Here is a 27,850-nt window from a genome sequence, read left to right on the forward strand (position 1 = left end):
TTTTTTTAAAAAACATTATTTTATTTGGTCATTTTCAAACATTATTCATTAGAAACAAAGATCACTTCCAACCCCCCATCTCTCCCACTGGCGATGCATGATTCCTCTGGGTATCACATGCATCGTCAACCTGAGCCCATTTCCATGCTATTGGTTTCCGTATTAGGGTGTTCATTCAGAGTCTCTCCTCCTTCATATCCCCTCTAATGGCAGAATTAAGTTAATTTCTACATAACCTTTCACATAAAAGTAAATTTGATTTTAGTAGGTTCTGGGATAGCAATGTGCCCTGATGAAGAAATAGCAGGTGCTATTCTAGGAATACCAAACCACAGTCACTGCCTTACTATCACCTCCACTCAGATGCTGGTGGAATAGTCCGAGTGTCTGAGAACGCGGGCCCTAGGAATAGCAGCATCTCCTGGGCTACCAGCCCAGCTTCTAGTCTGACCCCTCAGCCATTCTCTAGGGGGCAATGTCCTGGAGAGGCTTGACCCAGAAACTGTTATCTGCAGGTGTTATAAGCCCCTCATCAACAGTCCCAGTTACTGAAGACGTGGTAAAGAAGATTCTGGCTCTCAAAGGGCTTAGCCCCATTAAATGGTGCTGTATCAGAAATGGATATCATTTTATAAATAGAAATGACAGTAAAGAAGATGCGTTACCATCTGCCTTGCTGCAACATTCTAAGGATCACTGAGTATTTCCATCTGAACTGTGGCTGAACTTTCCTATAAATTGTTACTCCTGTTAGTATATGAGCTGCTCCCAGAGCTTTTCACTTTTCTATATGTACTCCTAGTGTTTGGTATGTAATGAGCCCTTAATAATAAGCATTAATTCATTCATACATATTATAACCATCGTAATCTTGGGAGGGTACTTGTAACAAGTTTTCCTGGGCATTAGGTAAAGAACATTCTTTTTATGGCCCACTCCTTCATCTAAGAGGGTTTAGGCCCAGCTCCCCCACCACCACCCCCCTCCACTCCAACATGCTTCTGGTAAGTAGCCTCTATTACACAGATTTTGAAAAGAAATTAGGGATCTATTACATGGAATTAACACATGGCAAATTTACTATTGCTATCTTGTTTAGCTCTACCCCTTTGCTTGCCCTAAGAGAATATATATGCAAGTGTCCTGTAGCTTTTAGTGTATTCATATAATAGGAAAAGAAACTTGCTTTATTTTCTCTACAACATTGGCCCACTCACTGTCTCTTTAGTTGTATTTATACTTTGCTTTCGTTATGAAGATTCTGACCCCCTAAAGTCCTATTGGACCTGTCAAGCATAGGTGTATAACAGAGAAAGTGTGAAAATACTTTAAAAAGTTTTAATATTTACAATTTTACATCTTCTTGAATACAGCATACAAAAATCCAGGATTTGGTACTAACATAAGTCAAAACTTTAGTTAATTTTTCTTATGCAAAAATCAAGGATCAAATCTTCAAATTTGGTACTTTTATGGCAGCTTCTCCAACTTGTTTTGATATATCAACTCCAAGAGGACATCTGTATTATAAAGCAATGTAATGTATTACTATTTAACTTTGATGAGTTCAATGATTCATACAGATTAGATTGATATTTACACTGATAGAGGGAGGATCCACAGTGATGAACACAGATCAAGAAAAATATAAATTGAAGGTTTTTTTTTTTCTTAAGGGGGATGGAAAGGAGGTAAATATACTTTTCATTAATGGGATTCAGCTCCTAGAAAAGTCTTGTGGTGGGCCCATTTCAGACAAGCAGAGACCTGACTTTCTGAGTCCTGTAAGCTTATAGATCTGGAGGTCTTCAGAGAGACCACATTAATCATCTTCCTGTTCCTCCTAGTCTCTTCTTGCCCAAATGATTCCAAGAAACACTTTTCCTATTTTAGTTCCTGACAGTCTCACCACTGCTATCCAAGAAAAGTACTAGACTTGTATTTAGAGGAATAAGCTTTGATTCCTGGATCTGATGCTATGTTTATGACCCAAGAGTCACTTAATCTTTCTAGACCTATTTTCTATAAATTTCAGGAGCTAGACTAGACAATTTCTGGAGGCCCCTGCAGAGATCTAACTATATGGTCCTTTCTTCTTCTGGGTGATGTTTGTCCCAGGTTTCTGTTTCCCTAGGGTGAAGTTTGGATTAAATCCAGTCCTAAGCAATCAAATTACATAACCTAGGGCAAAGTTTTATCCAGAATTTAAAACAAATCAGGAGACCCAGTTCTATAAGAATCTGTAAGTTCACTTTTTAGGATCTGGTAGGATGCACGGTAAATTCTGGTCCCTGAACAGATAGGTTACTTTCCTAGAAAAACACTTTTTGGAAATAGCTAAGCTAAGAAGAGAAACAGTAGACAGCCTATAACATACCACATAGTCAAATTATTAGTAAAGGAAATTGAATATGGGGGCCTGCTAAGTGACTGAAAAAAAGTACTCTTGATCAGAAAAATGGAAAAAGCAGAAATGAGAAGAATGCTCTATATATTCTTGGTATGATGAGAACTTATACAGTGCTATACATACTATACATATATAGCATATATATTATTATATATTACATATAGCACTGTGCTAAACACTTTACATTAGATATTCACAACAACCCTGGGAGATAGGTGTTGTTACCATTCCCTTTTATAGCTGAGAAAACTGAAGCAAGAAGAGGTTGTGACTTGCCCAAAGTAAGTGTCCTGAGGCTAGATTTGAACTCAGTTCTTCTAGACTCTAGGTGTTGTGCTCTATCCACTACACCATCTGTTATGTCAACCTGTGGTCACTGGTGACAACGTGCCATTTTTGTATTGTGCTGCAGAGTAGCACAAAGTAGTAAAGTACTTTCTTTAAACTTTGTAAAGACCTTGTAGCCTGTCCCTTACTATCATGAGATAGTTACAACATTTGAATTAGAAATGCTGAATGGAAGGATCAATTGCTAATGAACAAGTTGTTATATGCCACAATGTCGGAAGACTTTTTTGTTTGTATCCTTTTACTGTGTTCTAGGGCAACAGCTCTTACCTGCGAGAGGTATGACAGGCCTCTGTTCCAAATGTCAATCCACAGTTTAGGGCAGGTGGAATGGAGAATGAGGCACTGAGGACAGAACCATCTGTGAACTCAACTCCTGACTGTTCCTGCTCTTTAGTGCTTTGTGATACTGCTAAATGCCTCCTGAGAGAACAGCCTCTTGTCTAGTATGGGCAGAACAAGCTCGCAGTAACTGAGGACTGGGATTACTCTTACTCTAATGATAAAGAAAGCAATGTTTCTTTCCAATGGTTAAAAGTCATATCCAACCTCATCACTATACTGGGTGGACATCAACAGACCATGGAGTTTTCTTAGCCTGGGACCAGACTTATAACATATATGGTTCTACCAAATTGCTTGTTGCTGTGGGTCAGTCATTTAGTCATGTCCTATTCTTCATGACCCCATTTGGGGTTTTCTTGGCAAAGATACTGGAGTGGTTTGCCATTTCCTTTTCTAGCTTATTTTATAGATGAGGAAACAAGAGGCAAATAGGGTTAAGTGACAGAGCTAGAGTCTGAGACCAAATTTGAACTCAGGTTTTCAGTTGTTCATGAAACAATAGTCTGCTCACTGATCATGATCAACTGTTCACAACTATAAAAAACTAAAACAGCATTCACAACAGGCCTAAATTATATTATCGTTTTTACTAACAAATCTTTAAACATTCAAGAATTGTTATCCTGACTCCAATATAAGAACTCTGTCTAATTTGTAACTCAATCTCTTTCAACTTTTATAACTGACTTTTTAGACAGTCATAGTCAAATGCATCTTATGCTGCTTTCATAAGGAAGCTAATAAAAGGAATTATGGGTGACTTCTCTGCATATTAAAACTAACATTAATTATTAATAGAACTTCAATGAAAACTTGAGATCACAAGTTTAAATTAGTGCAGTGACATTTAGAAGATAGCTTGAAGAAGGAATAGGAATTGTGCCACATACTTTGGTTCATATCGGAGACCTTCTGTGTTGTGTAATATGCCCAGTCCTGCACACAATCTCTCAATACCATTCCTAAAGAAGAAATAGGGAAATAAATACTTCAAAGATTTAAAGAAAAAAACATTTGTATTCTCGAATAGTGAATTCGTCAGTGTGGATAACTCCCTGTGCAGAGACTTCTGCCACTGATACCTTACAGTTTTTGCTAGCTGTCTGGGGAACAGGGGGTTAGTGATTTCTTCATGGTCACACAAAGTTCATCTATGTCTGAAGTAGGACTTGAATTCAGATTTCCTGACTCTGAATCTTGCCTCTATCTCTTGCTATCTGTGTTAAAAGGTACTTAACCTCTCTAGACTTAGTCAGTGGTCAATAAGCATTAAATCATGTGCCAGGCACTGTGCTAAGTGCTAGGGATACAAAGAAAGATTAAAAAACAGCCCCTGCTCTTAGGGAGCTTATATTCTACTAGGGGAGACAATAATGAAACAAATATGTAAAAGCAAGCTGCATACAGGATAGAGAGGAAATAATCAACAGAGGGAAGGCTTTAGAATTAAGAGGGATGGGAAAAGGCTTCCTGTAGAAGATGGGATGTTAGCTGGAACTTGAAGGAAGCCAGGGAGGCCAAGAAATCTGTTGAGATGGTCATAAGTGAAGAATGCATTGCAACAGGACAGATATAAAAACAGCTGCTCTAAGGTGAATTCAAGTGGGACAAATGCAAGCTGGGGAGACAGGGGAAAAAGAGATTTTAAGGACACACTGATTCCCAGTTTGTTCATTCAAACCAACTATGGAAGTGAGGGGGAACTACATTATGAAGGGCTTTAAATGTCAGAGGATTTTGTATTTGATTCCAGAGGCAGTAGCAAGCCACTGGATTTAACTAAATATGAAGGTGACATGGTCAGAACTGTGCTTAAGAAAAATCACCCTGGTGACTGAATGGACAATACTAGAATAGAGACTTATGGTAGGCAGACCAACCAGTAGGCTGTTGCAATAGTCTAGGCATAATGAAATAAGGACCTGCTCCAGGGTGGTGGTGAGATCAGAGGAGAAAAGAGTTTGAGAGCTGTTAATTCCAGAAATCCTAGAAAATCTTGGCAAAAGACAGAATATAGGGGGTGACAGAAGGTGAGGACTCAAGGATGACATCCAGTTCGCAAGCTTGGGGGACCAGAAAATGGTGGTGTCCTGGACAGTAGGAAAGAAGTTTGGAATGGGAAAGAAGTCAGGGAAGAGGAAAATGAAATCAGTTCTGGACAAGTTTTATTTAAGATATCCCAGTTCAAAATGTCTAAAAGGCAGTTGGAGATGTGAGTGTGGAGGTCAGCAGAGAAGTTAAGGCTGATAAGTAAATCTGAGAACCACAGGATGACAATCAAATTCAAGAGAGTTGATGAGATTACAAAGTGAAGTAATAGAAAGGGAGGAAAGAAGAGGGCCCAGTACTGAGCCCTGAGGGATTGCCTGTGGGTATGACCTGGATTAAGTTTCAACACAGGAGACTGAGGAGTAGTCAAATACACAAGAGGAGTACCAGCAAAGGGTATTCCAAAAACCTATAAAGAGAGTATGGTGGAGAAGAGGGTTATTGGCAGCTAAGAGATCCTTAGTAACTTTGGAGAGAGCTGTTCTGTATAAAGTCAGAAGCCAGATTGTAGAAAGTTAAGTTGAGAGTAAAAGAGGAAAAAGTGGAGGCACCTATTATAGATGGCTTTCTTAAGGAATTTAATTTAGTTTAGTTCTGGACAAAAGGCATATGGAAGAGTTAGCAGGAATGGAAGGATCCACTGAAAATTTTTTGAGGATAGGAGATACAAGGACATGTTTCTAGGCAGTAGGGAAATGGAGAGAGTGAGGGAGTGCTGAAGATTGAGAAAGCAATTTTCTAGAAGAGACAGGACAGAATAGAAGAATCATTTGTACAGGCAAAGTAAGGTCACTTTGTAATATGAGCAATTAGATCATCAGATCTATAATGTTCCATCCAGTTCCAAATCTATCATTTTAGAATTTCTTTACTACAAAGTATTCCCTCAAAACAGCTTACTATTAGTGCTTTTTTTTAAACCCTTAACTTCTGTTTTAGAATCAATGTTATATATTGGTTCTAAGGCACAAGAGCAATAATGCCTAGGCAATAGGGGTTAATACGTGACTTGCCCAGGGTCACACAGCTGGGAAGTGTCTGAGGTCAGATTTGAACCTAGGACTTCCTGTCTCTGGGCCTGGCTCTCCATCTACTGAGCCACCCAGCTGCCCCCACTATTAGTCTTTTGATTAAAATAGGAGTTCAGACCTTAGATTTTAATAAATTTTATTAGGATTACTTGGATAAGTAGAAGATGAGAGAGATAGAAACGGGGCCCTAATCTAACTTTTCAACATGGCTCCTATAGCATACTGCATCCTCCCCACCCCCCAGCATGGAAGCTTCATGGCAGAATGCCAGAGACAGAGAGCACATGAACTTCCTGTTTAACAATTTTTATAACCTCCTGGCTCCCTCTGCCCTGTTCTAGCCCCCAGGTCAAGTTCTGACTCATACCAGGGAAGAAGGTAGTCAACAGAAGATGATGTCACCTGTGCAACCCCAGAAATGGGGGAAGGTAAATTTTCTTCATACATTAGTAAACATGTTTCCACAGAACTAAAATTATGGTTTAAGGCTAATATAAAAATATATGGTACTTCACTCACCATGCAATCATAATCCCATTATCGGTACAAAGTCTGAGAGGAGGACATAATAAAATACAATTTGTTGCTTTTGTTACAATTTCCAAAGATCTTCGAATATATAAGTTACTTGCAACACCTCCAGATACAACCTGAAGGAATTAAAAAGGATAACATTAATAACCACAAAAATAGAAATAGGAACTAGTACTTTCTAACCTGTATTCTTTGTGTGATAAGAATTAAATGAGGAAATTTTGATGCTAGTAGTAGTCTGACCTGGTAAAATAACAGACATTAAATTATACACATTAGAAATATTTATCAATCACTTGTAGAAATATTTTATTATGAAAATAGATTTAATTTCCTCTATTCTACTCCCAAATTTCCTCAAGTCATCTTTAATTCCTGGAATATTCAATGGCCTAAAATAACAATTAGGTTCTTTGGGAGCTATTCCGCCTGTATTAAGGCCCAATAAAGTGGCAATATTCTTGTAAATACAACTTGCTCTGATTTCTACTTCACTTTTAGTACTTGCGGTTACAAACACCTTCTTCACAAGAGAATCTGACTTTTTGCTATAAACCAAAACAAAGTGTTACTAATACTGTTTACAAGAGAAGTTGTAAACACCCACCAATACTGCATTAGAAGGTGTTAAAAATCCTCTTTGCTGGCAAAATAGAATAGCACGATGTGTTCGTTTGGCAATGTGGCTTGCAACTATGTGCTGTACTGAAGCAGCAATGTCAGCAGCACAGGACAAGATCTGCCCCTTCTCAATACCTGCAAAAACAAGGGTTAGTGATTTTCAAATATAAATTTCATGCTGACTTCTTATACACTTAACTTTGTTAAATACCTTCCTCTTTTTCCTTTTGTGTTATTATTTTGTCAACAGCAGTCTGAAGTCCACAAAAAGAAAAATCACAATTTTTACAGTAATGTAGTGGATGTTGGAAATCAAAATGTGATCTATTTCCTTGTTTGGCTAAATGTTCTATAGCCTTGCCACCACTCATGGCAGAGTATGCTGGGTGTTTTATTAAAGAAAGTCTTCTTGCTACCTAGCAAAGGAAAAAAATGCTTTGTAAGACACGACATTACAAATGACACATTTTTCAAGCTAGATTCCAAAAAAAACCCCCAAAAACCCACCATTATTGAATAGTATATTATAAAAGCAATATTTTTAAAAGCTAGATCATAGCTGATGGCCACTAAAAGCTAGCTTGTAACAGATGGAAGGCAGCTTTGTCTGAGACTACAAGAAAATAAATTCCTGATATTGGTCACCCACTTTCTACTCCTCCACTTTGTTGAGGGTAGGTAGAGAAGGATCTAGTCAGTTTTAAACTGATGAAATCACTCCATTTTTTTCTAGGGAATTTTAGAAAGATAAAGTTACAATATCTTCTCTCTTTCCTGTTTTCAGCTAGAGTAGAGATAGATATGATGAATCACTGCTCCCCCAACCCTGAGAAGCAGCAGTAAAGTTACCATTCACCATTTTCTTTTGCTATGATTAACAATGCTCTAAGGGAGAGAAATGAACCTGAGGCTTTCTAATGCCAACATTTATCCAGTTTAATCAAGCAATTTAATCTACAGTAAGTGCCCTTCAGTTTTACATTTCTGCAATGACCAAGTAGTATATAACAGTTAAGAAAAAACTTCAAGAGCTGACTTTCACCTGGGATTTTGAATTTTACAAGTGTTTTACATATATTATCTTATTTAAGGCTTACAACAATCTTGTAAGGTTAGCACTATGGGTAATTTTTTTTTTCCATTTTATATATAAGTAAACTCAGGCAAAAAGAGTTTAATTGCCTTGCCCATAGCTAGCTCACTCATGTCAGAGGCAGGATCTGAATCAAGGTCTTCTTGACGCCTAGGCCATTAGACTGGTATCCAATTCAGTCCAATATATACTTTTATAAACACCAACTATGTGCGAGACACTGCATTTGGCCCTGGACATACATACATACATACATACATATATACATACATACATATATACTTATTTCTCCTGGGAAGCTACAATAGGGAAACAGAGGAGTATATGTGTGGTAACTAGAAAATAAAAAATTATAGGCATCACGGAAGGTTTTGTAAATGTCACTCAGGCTGAGCCTTGACTAAAAATAAGGGGTTCTATGAGATAAGAGAGCAGTATATTAAGGCATGAGGAACAGTCTGAGAAAAAGGGAGGGGAGGGAAAGAATGAAATGCTGAGTTTGGGAAAAGAAAGGAAGTATCTGGTGAAAACATAATGAAATAAAACCAGAAAGGCAAGCTGGAAGCAGACTATACATGGCTTTAGATGTTGTATCTTAGACGTCACTGAAGGTTCCTCAGCAGGGGAAAGAGGCAAGGGAAGGGAATAAGCATTAATTAAGCACCTACTATATGCCAGGCACTCTGCTAATGGTGTATGTTGTTCTCTCTTTATTCCAGGTCTGATAAGAGTAGCATTCTAGTACTACCAAAACTCTCTCCCATCCTCTTTTTTCGTAAGTCAGTTCTGCCACTGCAACTGCAAGCAGACAATCCACTTGAGGGGGGTATTTTGGCAGAAGAAATGTATTTGCAAGGAAATGCCATGGAATGTGGAAGAACATTGGTGGTATCTTCAGGGATGCAAGCTCTGGGGCTCAGCAAATATGGTGAGGTTGCTAATTCTGCTCCCTGGGGCTGCTTCATTGATTTCACTCTGTTTGCTCTATTCCTGTCCCCAAGGCCTACAGAGGTGGGACTGAGGCTAGGGAAGTCAGAAACCTTCCTCTTTAGTTATCCTAGCTGTTAAATTTCACTCGTAATACCTTTTGCTATAGTTAACATTTATTCTGTGGAGGTTTTTTTTGTTGATTGTAGAGGATATTAAGAGGGTGAGGTAGCCTCACACACTACCATTTTTTATAACCCATCCTCAACAAGCATTTATTAAATACTTACTATGTGCTACAATGGAAACACACACACACACACACACACACACAGATAATAGTAATAATAACTAGCTTTTATATAGCATTTTCTAGATATGAACCCAGCTCTTTCTAACTCCAGGCCCAATCTTTATACTACATCATATAGCACCTCCTGAAACAAAAAGAAATGAATTCTTAGGTAATTCTTACCTTGTCAAGCATGTCACCTGGAGCTATGTCTAATGATTTTCCAAGCAAAAGAAAATCTGAAACACCTTGAACTATGGCTAGTAAACAGTGACCTCCAGAGACCAAAAGAACTAAGAAAGGAAAATCTACTTTATTGGTTAATCTAATAGTAAGTGCATGTGCTTCCATGTGATGGATTGGAATGAAAGGCTTCTTATATTGGTTTACCAGTTGTAAACTATATGCCACACCTACACCCAGGCTTAAAGCAAGTCCTGGTTTTACAGTAGTTGCAATTGCTGAGAGTTCATTTGGAGTGACTCCACTGGCAGAAAGCGTTTCTTTCACTATTTGTTCAATGTTTTCTCTGTGAAGTCGCTGTGCAACTGAAGGTATAATACCACCTGTTCTGAGAAAAAGATATTAATGAGTTTATCATATCAAATTATAAGATCTCAAAAATGAAAGTCTAGATTCAAACTGTACTTTCTCTCCTATACAAGAATAAGTTTCAAAGCATATTTTTCAAACTAAATAGTGTAAAACTTATAGGAAAAAACTCATCAAACGATCATTCCAACAAAAGCTAGCAAAAATGTATTTGTCCAATTTTTTGCAAAACTAATAAAAAAGGCTTTAAAATAAAAATTATACAGGAGAAAAAACTGCTTATATTTACCCAACATGCTATGATGAAGAGAAAACATCAACCTAGAAATTCAAAAGAAACAAAATCCAAGGGGACAATAGGAAAATCCATACACAAATGTTTGTTTAGTCAACAAGCAAGAGGAAATACATCCTAATGAAAATTTGAGCTCACAGGTATAATTTAGACCTAGCGTGGTGAAACTCATGTCCAGATTGTAGCTATGAATGGATATATTTTATTCAAATGAAACAGGAGAATTAAATGGGGAGCTGGCAAAAAAACTGTTTGCACAGGCATGTATACGTTCACACCCCAAAGTCCTCCCCTGCTCACCCCACCCCAGGCCTCAACTGTCTTATCACAAACTTCCCACAAAGCCCTCTCTTATTGTTGGTGACTTTCTCCCAGAACCTCCATTTTGAGAAACTTCTCAGGCCATATTGGCTCTGTCCATACTCTCCCAATTTTGCCAACATGCTCTTACATGGGTATCTTCCCTCCCTTTTTAGCTCCCTTTTAGGTGTTGTCTTGTCCTTTTGGAATTTAAGCTCCTTAAGGGAAGTAAAAGGACTGCCTTTTTACTTGTATTTGTATTTGCACAGTGTATGGCACATAGTAAATACTTAATAATATTTGCTGACTTGTTCTTGTACATGGAGTTGCGCGCTGCAGATAGATCTTGAAATCAATGATTCAAGCTCATCCCTTCTGTTGAAGGAGATCAGTAAGTAGATTTGTAAGCTAACAAATAAGAAGCCTTAACTAATGTTGGAAAGGCTTATCATAATAGGTTGTGAACTTCCTTTCTCAATATTTCATTTAATTTCATTTAGCATGTTCCTTTTGCTTTTTGCTGATTAACTTTGTAATAAGTACAAGGCAGTATAAGATTAAGGAATTACACAAATGACATGGACAATAACTGATATAGGATCTCAGAGAATGGGGAGATCAGTGTGGACTTAAAAAAGCAAGGAAAGTTTCATGGCGGAGGAAGTATCTAAGTTGGCTCTTGAAAAAATGATGAGGATATTTAGAGCTATAGAAAGGGTTTTGAAAGAAGGTGTTTTCTCATGTCTTCTTTGAGGCCAATGGGGTCATTACAAATGCATGTCAGTTAAGAGAAACTTAGCTTTAAAAAGTAATGCACATAGGTTGGAGACCTGATCTTGAGTCCTAGCTCACTTACTGGATGTGGGACCTGGATTGGGCAAGTCCCTTCACTTTTTCATATCTCAACTTCTTTATCACTACTTCCTAGGATTCCTAGTGTTGTAGATAAAACACTAGAAAGACCAAGTGATCATCAGAATAGGCAAAGTGTTTAATTACAAAGTCTGATACAAAGTAATGCTATTCTTACCATAAAAAAAATACAAATGGATTTTTTTCATTAATTTCTTTTAGGTTTGACATTAATCATGATAATGGCTACTTACTTTAAATGAACTTCAGTTTGGGAGCGTATTGCTTCTCCTAGGATGTTACCACTTTCATCCACCACAGCAGCTGCTGTATCATCACAACTGGTTTCAATTCCTAATACTAGTTTATGAAGAAATTGTTTCCCAGGACGAAAAGTAAAGCTTCTTAAAAATCCAGGTATTTGCCATCTGGACAGCCTAGAAGGCATTCCCAATGTCTTATTCAGTGTCAGCATATTGAATATACATGTATGCCTAAAAAAGAACCACATAGAGAAACATGCATTAAGATGTGAATTTTATGCACAGCTAAGGCATTAGACTCAGAATTAATTCTAAGACAATAATTAGAGTCTTGGAAGCTATTTATATTCTCCTTCAGTTTTAATTCATAAGGAAGCTTATGAAAACTAGCAATAATTTTTTTAAATACCACATAAACAGATTCTTGTTATTTGAGGAAGAAAGGGGATATAAATAGAACATGGGATTTTATAGTTGTAATTTTATAAATAGGTCCTGTCAAACCAATCACTTGTTTATGAAATGCTTAACATCAAAAAAGTTCAATATCACAATATATGTGTATAATGTGGGAAGGAAATGGAAGGAAAGACATCCTGTAGAGGATAAAATTTTAACTGAGACTTTAAAGAACCCAAGGAGATAAGTATGTGGAGTGAAGAGGGAGAACATTCTGCAAGGGGGATGAGTTACAGAAAATACCCAGAACTGAGAGATGAAATACTGTGTTCATGGGGTGAAGTTTATATTTGACACAAAGGAAGTAAGCACTATTAGGCCGTAAATCAAGGAAGCCATGTCAAAGAATCTGGACTTTTCTAAAAAGGGTATGCCATCTAAATTGAAAGAATAAAATATGTAGCTATTGGCCATAAGGAAAGGATGCAGTGCTCAAGGAATTAAGCTAAAGGCAAACTACTGTTGAGGGGGTAGCATAAGCTGAAATGATAATGGATTAATGGATCAAAGAGTAGAAGTGTACTGGACCCAGCCTGATTAGTCATAAATATTGACTGTTAAATTTTCAAGGTGAAAATTTACACTTTGGAAACTGATAATCATTGTGAATTAGGGATTGATTTACTGTCAGGACTTAGTAAGGTATGGACAAAATGTCACTAATGCAAATTAAACTTTTATGGGTATCATTTCCCCTACCCCACCAAGCAGATTTGATTGTTAAACATTTACCAGAAAATTCCTGGCTACAAGAGATATTCCAAGGTGAAATAAGACAATTACTGGTAATTTTTTAAAAAATTAATGATTCATGGTTGGAAAAGTCCTTAGTGTTGTTCAGGGGAAAGAACAATGGATTTGATGTTAGAAGACCTATATTCAAATCTTGGCTCTGTCACCTATTAATATATATCTAAATCTATAATCTTATGATCAATAGGCCAAGAGAAAAGTTTGGATCTGGTGGAAAACAGGTTTTACAAGGTCAAAAGGACAGCAATGATCATGAGAGTGGGTGCAAGAACCCTACATAGTAATCAGGACAATCTGTTGGGGAGCATGAAGAAAATATGAGAACTAAATATAAAACATCTCACAGCATGTACCAAGGCAAGTTCCAAATAGATACATGTCTTAGATACAAAAAATGATATCATAAACAAATTAGAGAAGGATGAAATTACCTTTAAGATCTATGCTCAGAGGAACAGCTTGTGATCAAACAAGAGCTAATGAAGTTCACAAAAGACAAAATGGACCATTTTGACTACATATTTTTTTGTTGTCATTCCAATAAAATGGCTGCCCCAAAAATGAGAAGAGAATCAGGTAATTGGAAAAAATCCTTGCAATGAGTTTCCCTGATAATAATCTCATTTCCAAGATATATGATAAAATATTTAATAGTCATGCCCTAACTGATAACTTAATAACTGATAAGTTATTAAATGCTAAGAACAGATAGTTTGAAGAGAAAGACATCTAAGCTATTAATAGCCACATAAAAAAATACAGCAAATCACCAATAGAGAAAAGCAAGTTAAAGACCATTTGATATTCCACCTCACACCCATCAGATTGACAAAGTTAACAAAAAAAAATGTTATATTGGAAGGATTTTAAGAAAACAGGCATATTAAGACACCAGGTGATACTGTGAAATGATATAACTATTATGGAAAGCAATTTGGAACTATGTCCCCAAAGTTAATAAAATGTGAATATTCTCTGATCTAACAATCAATACTATGTCTATTGCTCAAAAAGATCAAAGAAAGAGAAAAAGGACCCATAAGTACAAAAATACTTAAGGCAGCTATTTTTATGGTGGCAAAAAACTAGGAACTAAGAGGCACCCATCAGTTGGAGAATGGTTGAAAAAAACATGGCACATGAATAATGGAATATGATTATGCTAAAAGAAAAGATAAAATCAAAGATTTTAAAATGGCTTGCATGAACTAATATATAGTGAAGTGCGCAGAAACAGGATAATAATTAATGGTGTCTCAACATTATAGATAAATAACTTGGAAATACTTAAGAACTCTGATCAATGCAATGGCCAATGATAATTCCGTGATTAAAAATAAAGCATGCTATTTACCCCCTGATATATTAGTGATGGACTCAGGTTACAGAATGAGACATATGTTTTGGATATAGCAAGAGTGGGAATTTGTTTTACTTGACTGCATAAATCTGCTACAAAGATTTTTGTTTTTCCTTTTTGTCTTTTCAAGGGGGTATAAGAAAAGAAAATAAACATTAATTGAAAAAAGTTTATTTTATTTTAAAATAACAGAACTGAGGAGAAAAATGTATTTATCATGTTTATAGCTTCTAGATGCCTTTACTTCTTGCTTTCTTCCAACCAAACAAGGACTATGCTCTTAGACAGTCATCCACAGACATTCTAGGGAACATATTATTTTTCACCTAGCTAGGGATCCATACACTACTTCCAACTCCTAGGGAGCCCAGCCTATAAAAGGAACAGGAAGGTACTGAAAGGACCCTTTTGGTGCCTTGGTTTGGGGGATGAAGGATTGGGTGACCTTGCTTTACTCCTTCAAGACTACAAGGGTACATTGACCAGAGCCCCATAGGGCTCAGGTTACAATGAATATAGGGGAATTCTTCCTTGCAATGCATTAAGCATGAACATTCCAGGACCTTACTCAAAAAAGAGGAGGAATTGCATTGAGTCTCAGGTCTTGCACAGGCCCTCATAATTGGGCTGGCCTAGGAGGGGAAAATATTTCCTAATGACAAAAATGCTTTGCTGCTGTTCTGTAGCTTTAATAAATAAAATAAATATTTTAAAAGTATTATTTACTTTATTTTTTCTCAACTTTGTAAAATTTCTATTTTGTGTATGTTTATAATATCCATAATTATCTATTTTTATATCTTCCTCTATAGAGATACATCTCTATAGATACTATATATGTATGCCTACATATATATCTAAAATATACATAAAATAACCTAAAGAAATACATAGCCAAAAACTTTTTATTGATGGGGAACTCGATCAAAAAAGTTTGAGACCGCTGATTTAAGGAACATACATAGTAGATAACTGTTGCAGCTTGTGTGCAGATTTCATCTCCAAAAAGGAACAAGAAACATTCTCATGGTAAATGATCTGATCTTTTAATATATCGGTCTTTGCAACTAGCAAACAAATAGATGGCATCTATAGTGGTCAAAATGTTAGAGAGGGAAAGCTTCAGAGCTAAGTGTCATTCAAATTAAGGTTGAAACGTTAAGAGCAAGTTATTCAAGGGGGTATTTAATCCAGCAAGAATTAAGAAACATGGAACTAAGCTATAACATTCTCAGGAGACCTATAATTGAAGTGTTTTACTAAACATTCTGGAGTCATGGAAATCCAAGAAATCAGTCTGAGGTCAATTACAGTGAAGCACTTTTAATATATGTCTATAGGGCCACTGGTAATGACTCTACTACTTTACTCTACACATGCTGATATCTGAGTAAGAGCCATAGGAGAGCCATTGCTCTGTGCTTTGGAATTTCAGACTAAAGATTTTATGACCAATATGTATTCTACTAAGATATCTGTTGAAAGTCATGACTTCAAGACTTCAGCCCAGAAGATCACAGAGATCAGGAGAGCAGCAACAAGTATCCTATCTACGATTCAAGCTGGGAAATGGAATCTGCCTATAAAATGCTGGTGTGCCTGGAAAAACACAAAATATTGGAGTGGTAAGGAGTTATTGCACACCAAAGATTAAAAAAAAAAAAACCTCAAAGAATTTAGCTCCAAAGAATGGCAAGGACTCTTACAAAGATGATGCACTGGTACCACTTGTTGCTCAAAGGGAACTAGTTGGACTTTGTAGAAAATAGGAGGGCAGGAATACAGGCAAGTTAAAGAATGGAAACATATATATCAATCAATAAGCATTCATAAAGTGTCTAATACATGTTAGGCACTGTGCTAGGTACTAGGGATATTATAGGAAAGGATTTTTAGCAGGGCATAGCAATGCAGGCTGGCAGCCTGGGATGGTACAAGATCAAGATTCCATAGAGCTCAGCTGGGTCAGGATTCTAAGGCAGTTGGAAAGTTGTTTTTTTCTCTCAAGCTAGTCAGACTAGAAGATGTGCCCTAGTGATCTCCCTGAAGAAACCAATTGAGGAACTGCCAAGGACTTTGGATTATTAAATAAGGTTGAGTGAGTATTCCCCTTCACATTGGTGGACATTGTGAATGGTGAGAACCTTCTCCCTTTTTGGACCTTGTGAGGACATCTTGAGTCTGCTGTTTGACCCAACTATCTGGAGTTTGTGAGAATCTGACCCTGAGGACATTACTAACCCCTTGTAGTTTAGTTTTAGTTATGTTAAGGCTTATTTAGGTTTAATACCTGGTTGGGTTAATAGTAGTAGTACTCCCCTAAATCCCCTTCGAATTCCCTTTATCTTTATTTAATTAAATATACCCCTGTTGTATATTTTATTAGTGTTATCTTCTGTTACCCTTCCCTCAAACCTTCCCTTAAAACGTTCCCTATAAAACCTTTCACTATAACAGTTTTTTACTATAACAGTTTTGGCTAAGCCAGATAGGTAAACCTTGGAAAATCTGTTACAGAGCAAAGGGGTAGTTTGAGGCTGTCTGGAAGATTCCATTCTCACTCTCAGCAGTTGGTACCTTCTAGGGGGTGGCCACGGAATTCTCTGACTCTGGCTGAGCTCTGAGGGGCATTTAAACTTTAAAAGGCCCAAAGGCACATATGCTAGGTGACCATTTTGTTTTGTTGTTGTTAATTTTTTATTGAATTTTTTTGTTGTTCTGTTCTTGGGTGTTAATATAATCAAATTGGATAATAATATAACATAGTCTGTGTCATATAGCAACATCATATACACTATTAATATCATGTCAGCAGACATGGCTAATGCTGTATTGCTATTCCTATGGAAGTGTATACTACATATCCCTTATGTAATTTTTATACTGTTTCCCCAATGGTGTTATATGTTTCTTGAATATGAGTGGATGGACCCATTTATGGAAATAACTATACAATCTGTTATAGCACATGTACCTTTGATTTGTTTATGCTTATTTGTATTATATAAATGTAAATTTGTGTTTTTTGGTGTTGGATACAGAGTAAAAGCTGTTGTACTGTGGTTTACTAAGGACTCTGAGATGAAGTTAATGATAATGATTATGAAGGAAAAGATAGAGGCTATAGAGATATGCATGATAGAAAGAATGGTTCTAACAAATGATGTCAAAAGTAAAAATTTATCTAGATTATAACAGGAAGAGGCAGAATGCAATAAAAATCAAGTCTCACTGTTTTCATTGAGGGATATACCTGTTGTAACTGATGATAAAATTTACAAAGTAAAGACACATAAATATTTTACACCAGAGAATTTAGACCCAATTAAGCATAGAACTCCATCATTTGCTGAAGAACTAAATAAGGTTGTAAGGGAATTTCAAAGAGTAATAGATATTTTTAACCCAGATTATGATGATTTTAATTTATTGATGAAAGAATTATTGACAAAAAATGAGAGAAATAAGTTTATTGATGAGATGAGAAATGATCCATTATTGACCCCATGGCCAGAAAATTTTCAAAACATTGATATGAATAGTACAGATGATTATGAACAGATGAAAGAGGTCAGAAAGTCAATCATGGATGTCATGAAGAGGCACACAAAAAGACCAAATGCCTGGTCTAAATTTGAAAATATCAAATAAAAAAATTAATGAAACACCTACAAACTTTTTGGAATGAATCACAGATGCAGCTGAAATCTTTCTAGGCCTAGATGTTTTAGAAGAAGGAACTATTAATCACATTAAGAGAATTTTTGTGAAAAATACAATTCCTAAGATCAAATTGTTTTTCAGAAATAACTGCCCTGATTGGGAGGAGATGGAACTAGAGGAACTAGAGAAAAAAAAGCATATTGATAATGAGGACAAATACGATGAAAGAGATAATGTAATAGAGGATTTGAAAAGAAAATTGAGAGAAGCTGAATTAAAAGCAAAGGAAAGTGAGATTAAGGAGGTAAAAGCAGTAGCTGCTTTGAGATTTGTGAAGTCTAGAAATAACAACAATAACTGTAGGCCTAGTGAAAGAAGAGCAGGTCCTATGAGATGTTTCCTTTGTGACAGAATTGGACATCTATACAGGGATTGCAGGTTCAGGAATTAATTTAGAAGGCAATTAAATAGATATGGAGAATACAATAGATAATACAATAATAACAACTGGAACAATAATAGAGGATAGAACAACCAGAATAGAGGTTTTAATCAATGCCAAAATGCCTGCTGTCATGGCCAACAAGCACCAGATCTTGCAACAATGAAATATTGGGCAAATTCAGGAGCTAGACTAAAATATAGCCAGGTAGTAAAAGGTGACCAGAGTAAGGGAGCTTGTAGCTTATTAAGGTTTACCCTAAGTCCATATGAAAATGAATCAGGAAGTAATGAGTATAGTAGTATAAATGAAAATGAGTTGAGGATAAGTGAAAATAAGTGTAATGAAAATACGGTAGATGGTAATACAAATGAATTAATTCCTGCAAAAGATAATATAATTAGTGTAAGTAATTGTAAAGAGAAAGAACATTTTTGTAATATAAATTTAATAGAAAATCCTAATGAAGGTAAAATAATGGAAATTACTGAGGAATATAAACTGAATCATAATAATGAAATTGTACATGAGAACAATGATAGGTAGAGAATATAAGGACCAATGAGAGTAATATAAAAGTTGATGATGCAAAATCCTTGTAAAGTCATGTAATTCAAGCAGATATAATCTTGGATGGACATGAAATGACTGAGCTTTGTACTGATGTTACAGTGGTAACACCAGTTTTTGAAACCTTCCAACCTCCAAACAGTACTGAACCCTAAATTTCTGTAAGTATAAGGGATCAGATATATGATCTTTTGGTAGATACTGGAGCCAGTAAATCATTTTTACAAAGTCTTCCTAAAGATTATAAAGCTGTTGGTACTACAGAAGTGATTGGAGCTACAGGAAAACCAGAGAGAATAGCAAAATTACAACCTAAAATGATAACTTTAGGTCCTTTATCTGTGGAGCATGCATTTCTTTGTATTCCAGAATGACCTATGAGTCTTCTTGGTAGGGATTTACTGTGTAAATTGCGAGCAACGATTCAATGTACTGACACTGGGGATATATCATTGCAACTCCCAGAAGAATCTCTGAAAGCTTTTCCACTTCTGTTCTTTGATTCAGTCAGTACAGAGAATGAGTTGGATTCAATCTATCCTATTCCTGAAGATATCCCTGAAGATTTGTGGTCAAACTCTTCCACAGATGCAGGTCTACTGAAATTAGCTACCCCAGTAAGGGTGAGAACCAAGGAAGGACCAGTTCCTTGTGTATCTCAATATCCCTTGAGTAAAGAAGCAATAGACAGTATCAGACCTATCATTGAGTCCGTAATTCAACAAGGGATCACAATACCACGCTTCTCGGAATATAATACACCTATATTTCCAATAAAAAAGCCAAAGCTAGATCAAAATGTCAAAATCATCTACAAATTCATCCAGGATCTGAGAGCTGTAAATGATCATGTAATAAAGACACATCCTAAAGTACCAAGCCCAGCTGCTATAATCTCTTCCATTCCAAGTCATGCAAGATATTTCAATACAGTAGATTTATGCTCAGCATTTTTCTTGATACCAATCCATGAGGAATGTCAAAAAAATCTTTGCTTTTTACATGGGAGAAAACACAATGGATGTGGACTAATCTTACACAGGGATTCTGAAATAGCCAAAGTCAATTCTCACAAATTTTGAACAAAGACCTTAAAACAATAACATTCAAAGAAAGTAAAATAGTACATTTTGCTGATGATATCCTCCTAGCATCACCATCTGCTAAAGTATGTTTAAGGGATAGCAAGATTCTTTTGATTGAATTATACAAACATGGGCATAACATCTCTAAGTCAAAACTACAGTGGGTATTACCTTGAGTTAAATATCTTGGCTTTGTGTTGTTAGAGGGTTCCAGAAGTACCACTCAGAAAAGAATAGCTGATATCCAGAAACTGAGTGCACTTAAGACCAAGAAGCAACTCAGAGCTGTTCTTGGAACAACTGGTTTCTGTAGACAATGGATACCTAGGTATAGTGAAATTACTAAATTTTTAATTGATCTAACCAGGAATACAGAACCAGAACCTCTGAAACTCAAACCTTAACATTTGCAAGCTTTGAGGAAGCATAAGAAAGCATTTTTATCTGTACCAGCCCTTGGAATCCCAGACTATACTAAACCTTTTCAACTGTTTGTGAATGAGACCAAAGGAATTCTTTCTGGTGTACTGACACAGACTTTGGGACAAAGTTATCGTCCAATTGGATACTCTAGTTGTCAACTAGATTCAATTGCTGCTGGTACAGTTCTTTGTCTAAGGGGTGGAGCAGCTGCAGCCGTGTTAGTCCGGAAGTCATCAGATTTAGTTTTGGGATGCCCATTGACTGTATATTGTTCACATCAAATAGAAGTACTAATGAGGAAATTTTGTGCTCAAGCATATTCAGACCAATGAATATCCAAGTATGAAATTATAATTCTAGGTAGTGAAAACATTGATTTGAAAAGGTATGAAAACATTGAGTTGAAGAGGTACAGTGTATTAAATTCAGCTACACATCTTCCTGATTTGTCAAAGAATGGTGAACCATTACATGAATGTGTAGAAGTAGTAGATCTAATGGATATGCTGAGGATGGACTTAAAAGACACTCCAATTGAAAATCCAGACTTGCTTTAAAGCAAGCATGTCTTCTGGCTGATGGTAAAAGTGAAAATTTTTATAGACTCCCATTATGCTTTTTCAGTGTGTCATGCTACAGGAAAAATCTGGAAACAACGAGGTTTTATTACTGCATCAGGAAAACCAATTGCTCATGTAGAAATAATAACCAACTTGTTGGATGCTCTCCAGAAGCCTAAACAGCTAGCAGTAATCCATTGCAGAAGTCATACTTATGGCAGGGATTCAGTCTCTAAAGGAAATCATAGAGCTGATGTAACAGTGAAATTTGCTGATAAAAATGCTCCAGTGTATATCATGAACTTGTCAACTATAGAATCTGAATATCTAGAAAAAGCTTATGTAGACTCAGAAATACAAAAATGGAAGGAGAAATTTGGAGCTAGGAAATAACTGGCATATAGGTTGCAGATACTGGAAAACCGCTGTTCCCTAAAGAACTGTATACATACTTGTGTCAAGTCATCCACACAAAAGGTCATTTTGGTACTCAAGCTGTTATTGACACAGTAAAGAGACAATGGGTAGCACCTGGAATAAATACTGAAGTGAGTAAGATCTGCTCAAGCTGTTCTGTTTGTCAAAAATTCAATCAAGGGGCATTCAGACAGAAAGGTTTAGGTGGTAGACCTTTAGCATATTGTCCATTTGAGAGTCTGCAAAATGATTACATCAGTATGCCAAAAGCTGGAAGATACAAGTTTTATCTGGTAATTGTTGACAGATTTACCAAATGGCCTGAAGTTTTTCCATCAAATACAAATATAGCTAGCTTTGTGGTGAAAATGTTGATTAAGGAAATTATACCTAGATTTGGAGTACCACTAACCATAGACTCTGATAAGGGATCTCATTTCACCCAAGACATCCTGAAAAGAGTCTATGAGAATTTATGAATAACACCAAAATATCATGTTCCTTATCACCCACAAAGTTCAGGTCAGGTAGCGTGCATAAATAGGGAACTCAAAACTATGGTGGGGAAGATCTGTGCTGAAACTCATTTCAAATGGCCAGAGATTCTTCCCATAGCTGTGTTTTACATATGTATGAGACCAAGAGCAGATTTACATAGATCATCCTATGAAATGCTCTTTGGACATGCTCCATTACAGGCAAAAACTTGTAAGACAGTCTATACATCTCTCTTAGGAGGCGATTGTCAACTTACTCCTTACTTAGGTGCTTTACAACAAAGACTCAAAGAATTACATGATACAGGAGTATTCATTCAAACTGGTCCTTTGGATTATTCTCTCCATAATTACAAACCTGGAGATGTGGTATATGTCAAAAATTTTGCTAAAACATCAGCAACACAAGAGAATTGGTTATGTCCTTACACTGTTGTATTAGTTTCTCCATCTTCAATAAAAGTTTTAGGTAGAGACTCATGGTATCATTGTTCACATAAAGCAAATGAAGACGAGATTGTAGAAAGTTAGACGTATCAGTCAAATTGAGTCTGCAGTCAAAAAGATCAGTAAGGAGAGGTCCATTCTAGCAGAAGAGAATAGAAGAAGACAATGTGGATGAAAAGAAGAATTCAGGAATTAATGGACATTGTTAAAAGACTGAAAAATTACAAATTTAAAGACTTTGAGAAATTTGCGATGAAGAGGATTACCGGACTAATGGACTAATGAATTGATACTTTGGAGTAATGCATTATAGTACAAAATAATATAACACTTATTCACACACAAACACAAATATATTTATTACAATGGTATTGCAGAAGAAGAATTCTTCAAGCAAGAGGAGATGAGCAGAGAAGGAAAGATCTGAAGTAGTAGTAAGTATATATGACATGCAACAGTAACAAAACACTAACATAACAGTAACACTGACATTTCATCAGCAAAACAACATAACATAGCAAAAGTAACAACATAAAACATAAACACAAAACAAACATGGTTAGGTTACATTGAATCACTACTTAAATGAGTGAAATAATGTATAGTTATGGTCCTAACATTGTTATGATTAGCTATAAATAAGGTAGTTACTAACAAAACATAGTTACTTAGATTTTGTTTAAGTATAAAAAACTAATTAGAAGAATTTTGAAGACAAGGATTAGTTAAGTAGGATTATATAGATAAGAAAATTAGATACTAACTTATACTACATCATACATTACAAAACACAAATAACATGACATCACATGGCAAAATTTTAAGTAGATATGTAAATATATGTAAATAGTATGTATAATAGGATTGTAAATTAATTGTATTATAGTGTATGCATATGCATATGTGTAATATATATAACATGTAGAAATGTGAAGTGTATATATGTGCATAGGTATAGCTTACATGTATATATTATATGCATGTACATACTATATGTATATATGTGTGTAAATTATGTACATAGCTCACTTATATCTACTGTTACATGTATTTACATACGTGAATTTAATGTTTGGCTTGGCTTTCCGTGTAAAACTTATGTAATATTGTGTTTAGAGTAATTTTCAAAAATTTTCTGTTTGATGTTAATGTAGTACAATAGTAGTAGAATGTTCTGTATTAGCTGATAAGAGTAGTATTTTGATGAGAGTTTGATGTTTGCATGTATTTGTATTTGCATTTTGATTTTGATGTTATTTGCTTGTTGTGCTTTTGCATATGTTTGATCTCCTAGAATAGGATAGTATTAGACAGGATAAGATAGTTGAGTGTAGGGTGTTTATTACTTTGGGTAGAAATTTTAGTTTAGGAAATATGTATGTAAATATGGCACAAATGCCAAAATAGTGTTTTTAACATGATTTTGGTTTTGTGCAAAGTGGGGAATGTAGGGAAGGATTTTTAGCAGGGCATAGGAATGCAGGCTGGCAGCCTGGGATGGTGCAAGATCAAGATTCCATAGAGCTTGGCTGGGTCAGGATTCTAAGGCAGTTGGAAAGTTGTTTTTTTTTCCTCTCAAGTTAGTCAGACTGGAAGGTGTGCCCTAGTGATCTCCCTGAAGAAATCAACTGAGGAACTGCCAAGGACTTTGGATTATTAAATAAGGTTGAGTGAGTGTTCCCTTCACATTGGTGGACATTGTGAATGGTGAGAACCTTCTCCCTTTTTGGACCTTGTGAGGACACTACATCTTGAGTCTGCTGTTTGACCCAACTATCTGGAGTTTGTGAGAATCTGACCCTGAGGACATTACTAACCCCTTGTAGTTTAGTTTTAGTTAAGTTAAGGTTTATTTAGGTTTAATACCTGGTTGGGTTAATAGTAGTAGTACTCCCCTAAATCCCCTTGGAATTCCCTTTATCTTTATTTAATTAAATATACCCCTGTTATATATTTTATTAGTGTTATCTTCTGTTACCCTTCCCTGAAACCTTTCCCTAAATCCTTCCCTATAAACACTTTCACGATAAGTTTTTACTATAACAATACAAAGACAAAAAAGAAGCAGCACCTGCTCTCAAGTAGTTTACAATCTATGGAGGGAAACAACATGTACTTATAAAATAAATATAAATAAAAGGTAGCATGGGGAGGGCAAGAGTTGTTCTCAATAACGAACTCTTTTTAAAGAAAGTAAAGGATTCTACAGGGCAGAGTTGAGAAGGGAATTCCAAGAATGATAGATACCTAGTACAAAGCTGTTAAAAAGGAAGTGATTGGTGGAAGGAACAGAAAGGTGGCTAGTTTGGCTGGATCATAGAGTTCGTGTAGGGGAATAATGTGTAGCAAGGCTGGAAAAATAGTTTGGATCCAGATTCTAAAGGAGTTCACTGTATATTCTAGAAGTAATAGGGAGGCACAGGAGTTTATTTAGGAGAGCGACATGATCAGCTTTGTTTAAGGAAAATTAAATAAGACTGAAAGAATCTGGGACACTTGAAGCATAATGGTTCTCTTGACAGATGGAAGTATGGAAGAGAGGTAAATTTTGGTAAAAGATAATGAGCTGTTTTAGACAGGTTGTATTTGAAATGTCTTGAGGATATCCACTTTAAAATATCCAATAGGCAATGGATGATTTGGAACAAAAGCTAAGGAGATGGGCCAGACATAAGTGTGTCAGTTATCTGCATATAGATAATAATTAAGCATAAGTAGATTATATCACAAAGTAGAGAAAGAGAAGAGGGTCTAGGATAGAATCTTGGTGTACACTCATAATTAAGAAACATAGTATGGATAAAGACATTGAAAAAAAGTGGCAATACAAAGACACTAAGCAAATTTGCACCAGGATCATTACATGGCCCAGACTGAGTCATCCTGGTTAAGAAACAGATCATACAAATATCCAGAATACTGCCAGGACTGACTTGTCTATAGCAGACTTCTGCCCAGATTTGAAGGCGGAATGAATTTAAAGGTAGTCCCGCTTTTGATTGCTGGTAGTACCATCACTGGTAGTACCAAAGAGACAGAATGGAAACTAATACTTTAAAGGGCAAGATATCGTCATCCAAAAGTCTCTAACTAGAATGGTAGGTCTGATGACATTCATAGTACAATAGATAACAGTGGAGTACCAAGAGGAAGCACAGATAGGAAGATAAAATTTAGGTTCATGGGTTCTCCCAAGGAAAGAGCAAAGTATACCTGAGATCTTTATGATAAAAGCAAACCTCTGACAAAGAGTTTACATTTTCACAGATTTTTTTTTTCTGGGGGGCAGGTAGGAGGAACAGACATATGATTTCACTGGTATAGGGTGTACCTGATGAGAAACTTCTACTAGCATATCAGAACCTTCCCTACTCAGTCTTACAGTTTCCTGGGAATACAGAAAGGTTAAATGATTTGCAAAGACAATTGGTGTGTCTTACAGAGGAGTTTTACAGAGGAGTGTCACTAAAAACTTTTCATGTTTTAACTATATATTCATGAAAATATGTATATATACACACATATATACATTTATTTCGACTTCTGACATTACTTTGTCAGAACAGGACCTTTCCTTTACAATTCCAAATGATACTCCTTAATCTATACCAAATAGTATGGCTACTAAAAGGATTCTGCTTTCCATATAGTTAAACACAGGCTATATAAATGTGATATGAGCCTGTGAGTGTTTGTATGCATGCAAATATATACTTATATATATTCTTCATATTTATTTTAGTGATAAATACCTACAAGTTTATGATTGTATTCATGTTATTTCTTATGTTATTTGCTTTTGTTACTTGTTAAGTCTCTAGAAGTAGCCAGGCTTACTGGAGAAAGGGCTGGGCCTTGGAGTCAGGAGTACTTATATTCAGATCTTGACTCTGACATACACACTTAAGTGCCTGACAGTGATCTAATTACTTAACTTTTTAGTGATCTCAAGAAGCCCTAACAGTGTAAGCTGCAGATAAATCTCTATTTTGCATCAGAGGAGGGAATATTCATCCAGGATTCAACTCTACCATTGAACCCATAGATCTAGCCCTTGTTCTTCACACTTAACAAGTTTACTTAAAATATATATATTTCTAATAATTTTGGCATACCTCTCTCACTGAAGAATAGCATGGATAGAGATAGAAAACTTGGCAAGACCTGGTAAAAAAAATCCAGCTCTGATTATTATGACTATAGGAAAGTCTCAAATTTCCTCATATGTAGGGAAGGGTAAGGAACTGAACATTTATTAATGCCAACAGATGTCAGATCCTGTGCTAAAACTCTACAAACGTTATCTTGTTTGATCCTCACAAAACCTGTGAAGAAGGTCCTGTTATCCTCATTTTAAGATGAAAGAAAATGAAGTAAACAGTTTAAATGACTTGCTCAGGATCATGAAGATGGTAAGTAGTAGTGAGGTAACATTTGAATTCGGGTCATCCTGACTCCATCTGGAAAATGAAGGCAACCTTAAGATCTGTCTTATAGGAATTCAAGTGAGATGAGGTCTAAATTCACAACATATCTTTGCTTCCCAAATAGTTTGGAATTTTCAATTTTTTTTCTTTTTTAAAGATCACAAAGTTTACAGGTTGGGCATTTGTTTCACATCTAAAAGTGATTTTTAAATTTATCCTACATTCAGATAGTGTTTTACTACAAAAATAAGCAACAAATCATGGAGAAAATAGTGATCTTGTCAGAGCGCAGTGGAAGCTAGATAGGCTTTTGAGGTCCGAGCAAATTTTCTTTGACTTTGAGTGGCAAGTGTTAAGTGAGAATGGAAGACTGTCAAATCTTGGGGTTGGACCCTCCCAAGCACCAAAGGCGCAAAGACCCACTCCTCCCTTAACCCCTAGCCTACACAGGCAAGTCCCAGGAGATCCTGGGTTTGCAGTCACAGGAAACTCAATTAGTGAGGACTAGTAACTGACCTTTGCAGAGACCAAGAAGCCTGAGGTCGGTGAGTAGGTAATGTGTTCCACTTTAATTTTGTTCCAGAAGGAGCTCGGCGGAGGTGGGAGATGGTGGTAATTTTTTGGGACCTTCCTATACTTTTCTGAAGGAACTGCGGCAGGTCAGCCAGAGTATTTCCGTGCGTATGCGCATGCTCCAGCAGGAATACCTTGGGCTAGAAGGCGGCGCTCGGAGATGACATAATCAAAAGTCTAGGAAGAGTCACATGAGCAAACAGCTGTAGGACTCCCCCGAGTCCAGCCAGTTAACTGTGTGCTCCGGTGTTTTAACTCCTGT

The 27,850-nt window shown here is 36.2% G+C and overlaps 1 protein-coding gene across 2 annotated transcripts; it reads right to left on the reverse strand.

Annotated features, from left to right (window-relative positions):
* OSGEPL1 (O-sialoglycoprotein endopeptidase like 1) lies at positions 1-27,850 on the reverse strand. 2 transcript variants are annotated; one of them, XM_001369356.5, is made up of 8 exons: positions 27,532-27,850; positions 11,904-12,143; positions 9,834-10,221; positions 7,550-7,754; positions 7,325-7,473; positions 6,703-6,833; positions 3,994-4,065; positions 1-1,520 (listed from the first exon to the last, which is right to left on the reverse strand). In XM_001369356.5, exons 2-8 carry the CDS (start codon positions 12,122-12,124, stop codon positions 1,448-1,450), a joined length of 1,239 nt encoding a protein of 412 aa, XP_001369393.2. In that variant the 5' UTR covers positions 12,125-12,143; positions 27,532-27,850; the 3' UTR covers positions 1-1,447. The 2 variants fall into 2 exon arrangements, with proteins under 2 accessions (XP_001369393.2, XP_056650096.1); XM_056794118.1 differs by lacking the exon at positions 27,532-27,850 and having other exon boundaries at positions 9,834-10,216; positions 11,904-12,036.

The sequence above is a fragment of the Monodelphis domestica genome, chromosome 4 (assembly GCF_027887165.1).
Source record: "Monodelphis domestica isolate mMonDom1 chromosome 4, mMonDom1.pri, whole genome shotgun sequence".
Taxonomy (NCBI): Eukaryota; Metazoa; Chordata; class Mammalia; order Didelphimorphia; family Didelphidae; genus Monodelphis; species Monodelphis domestica.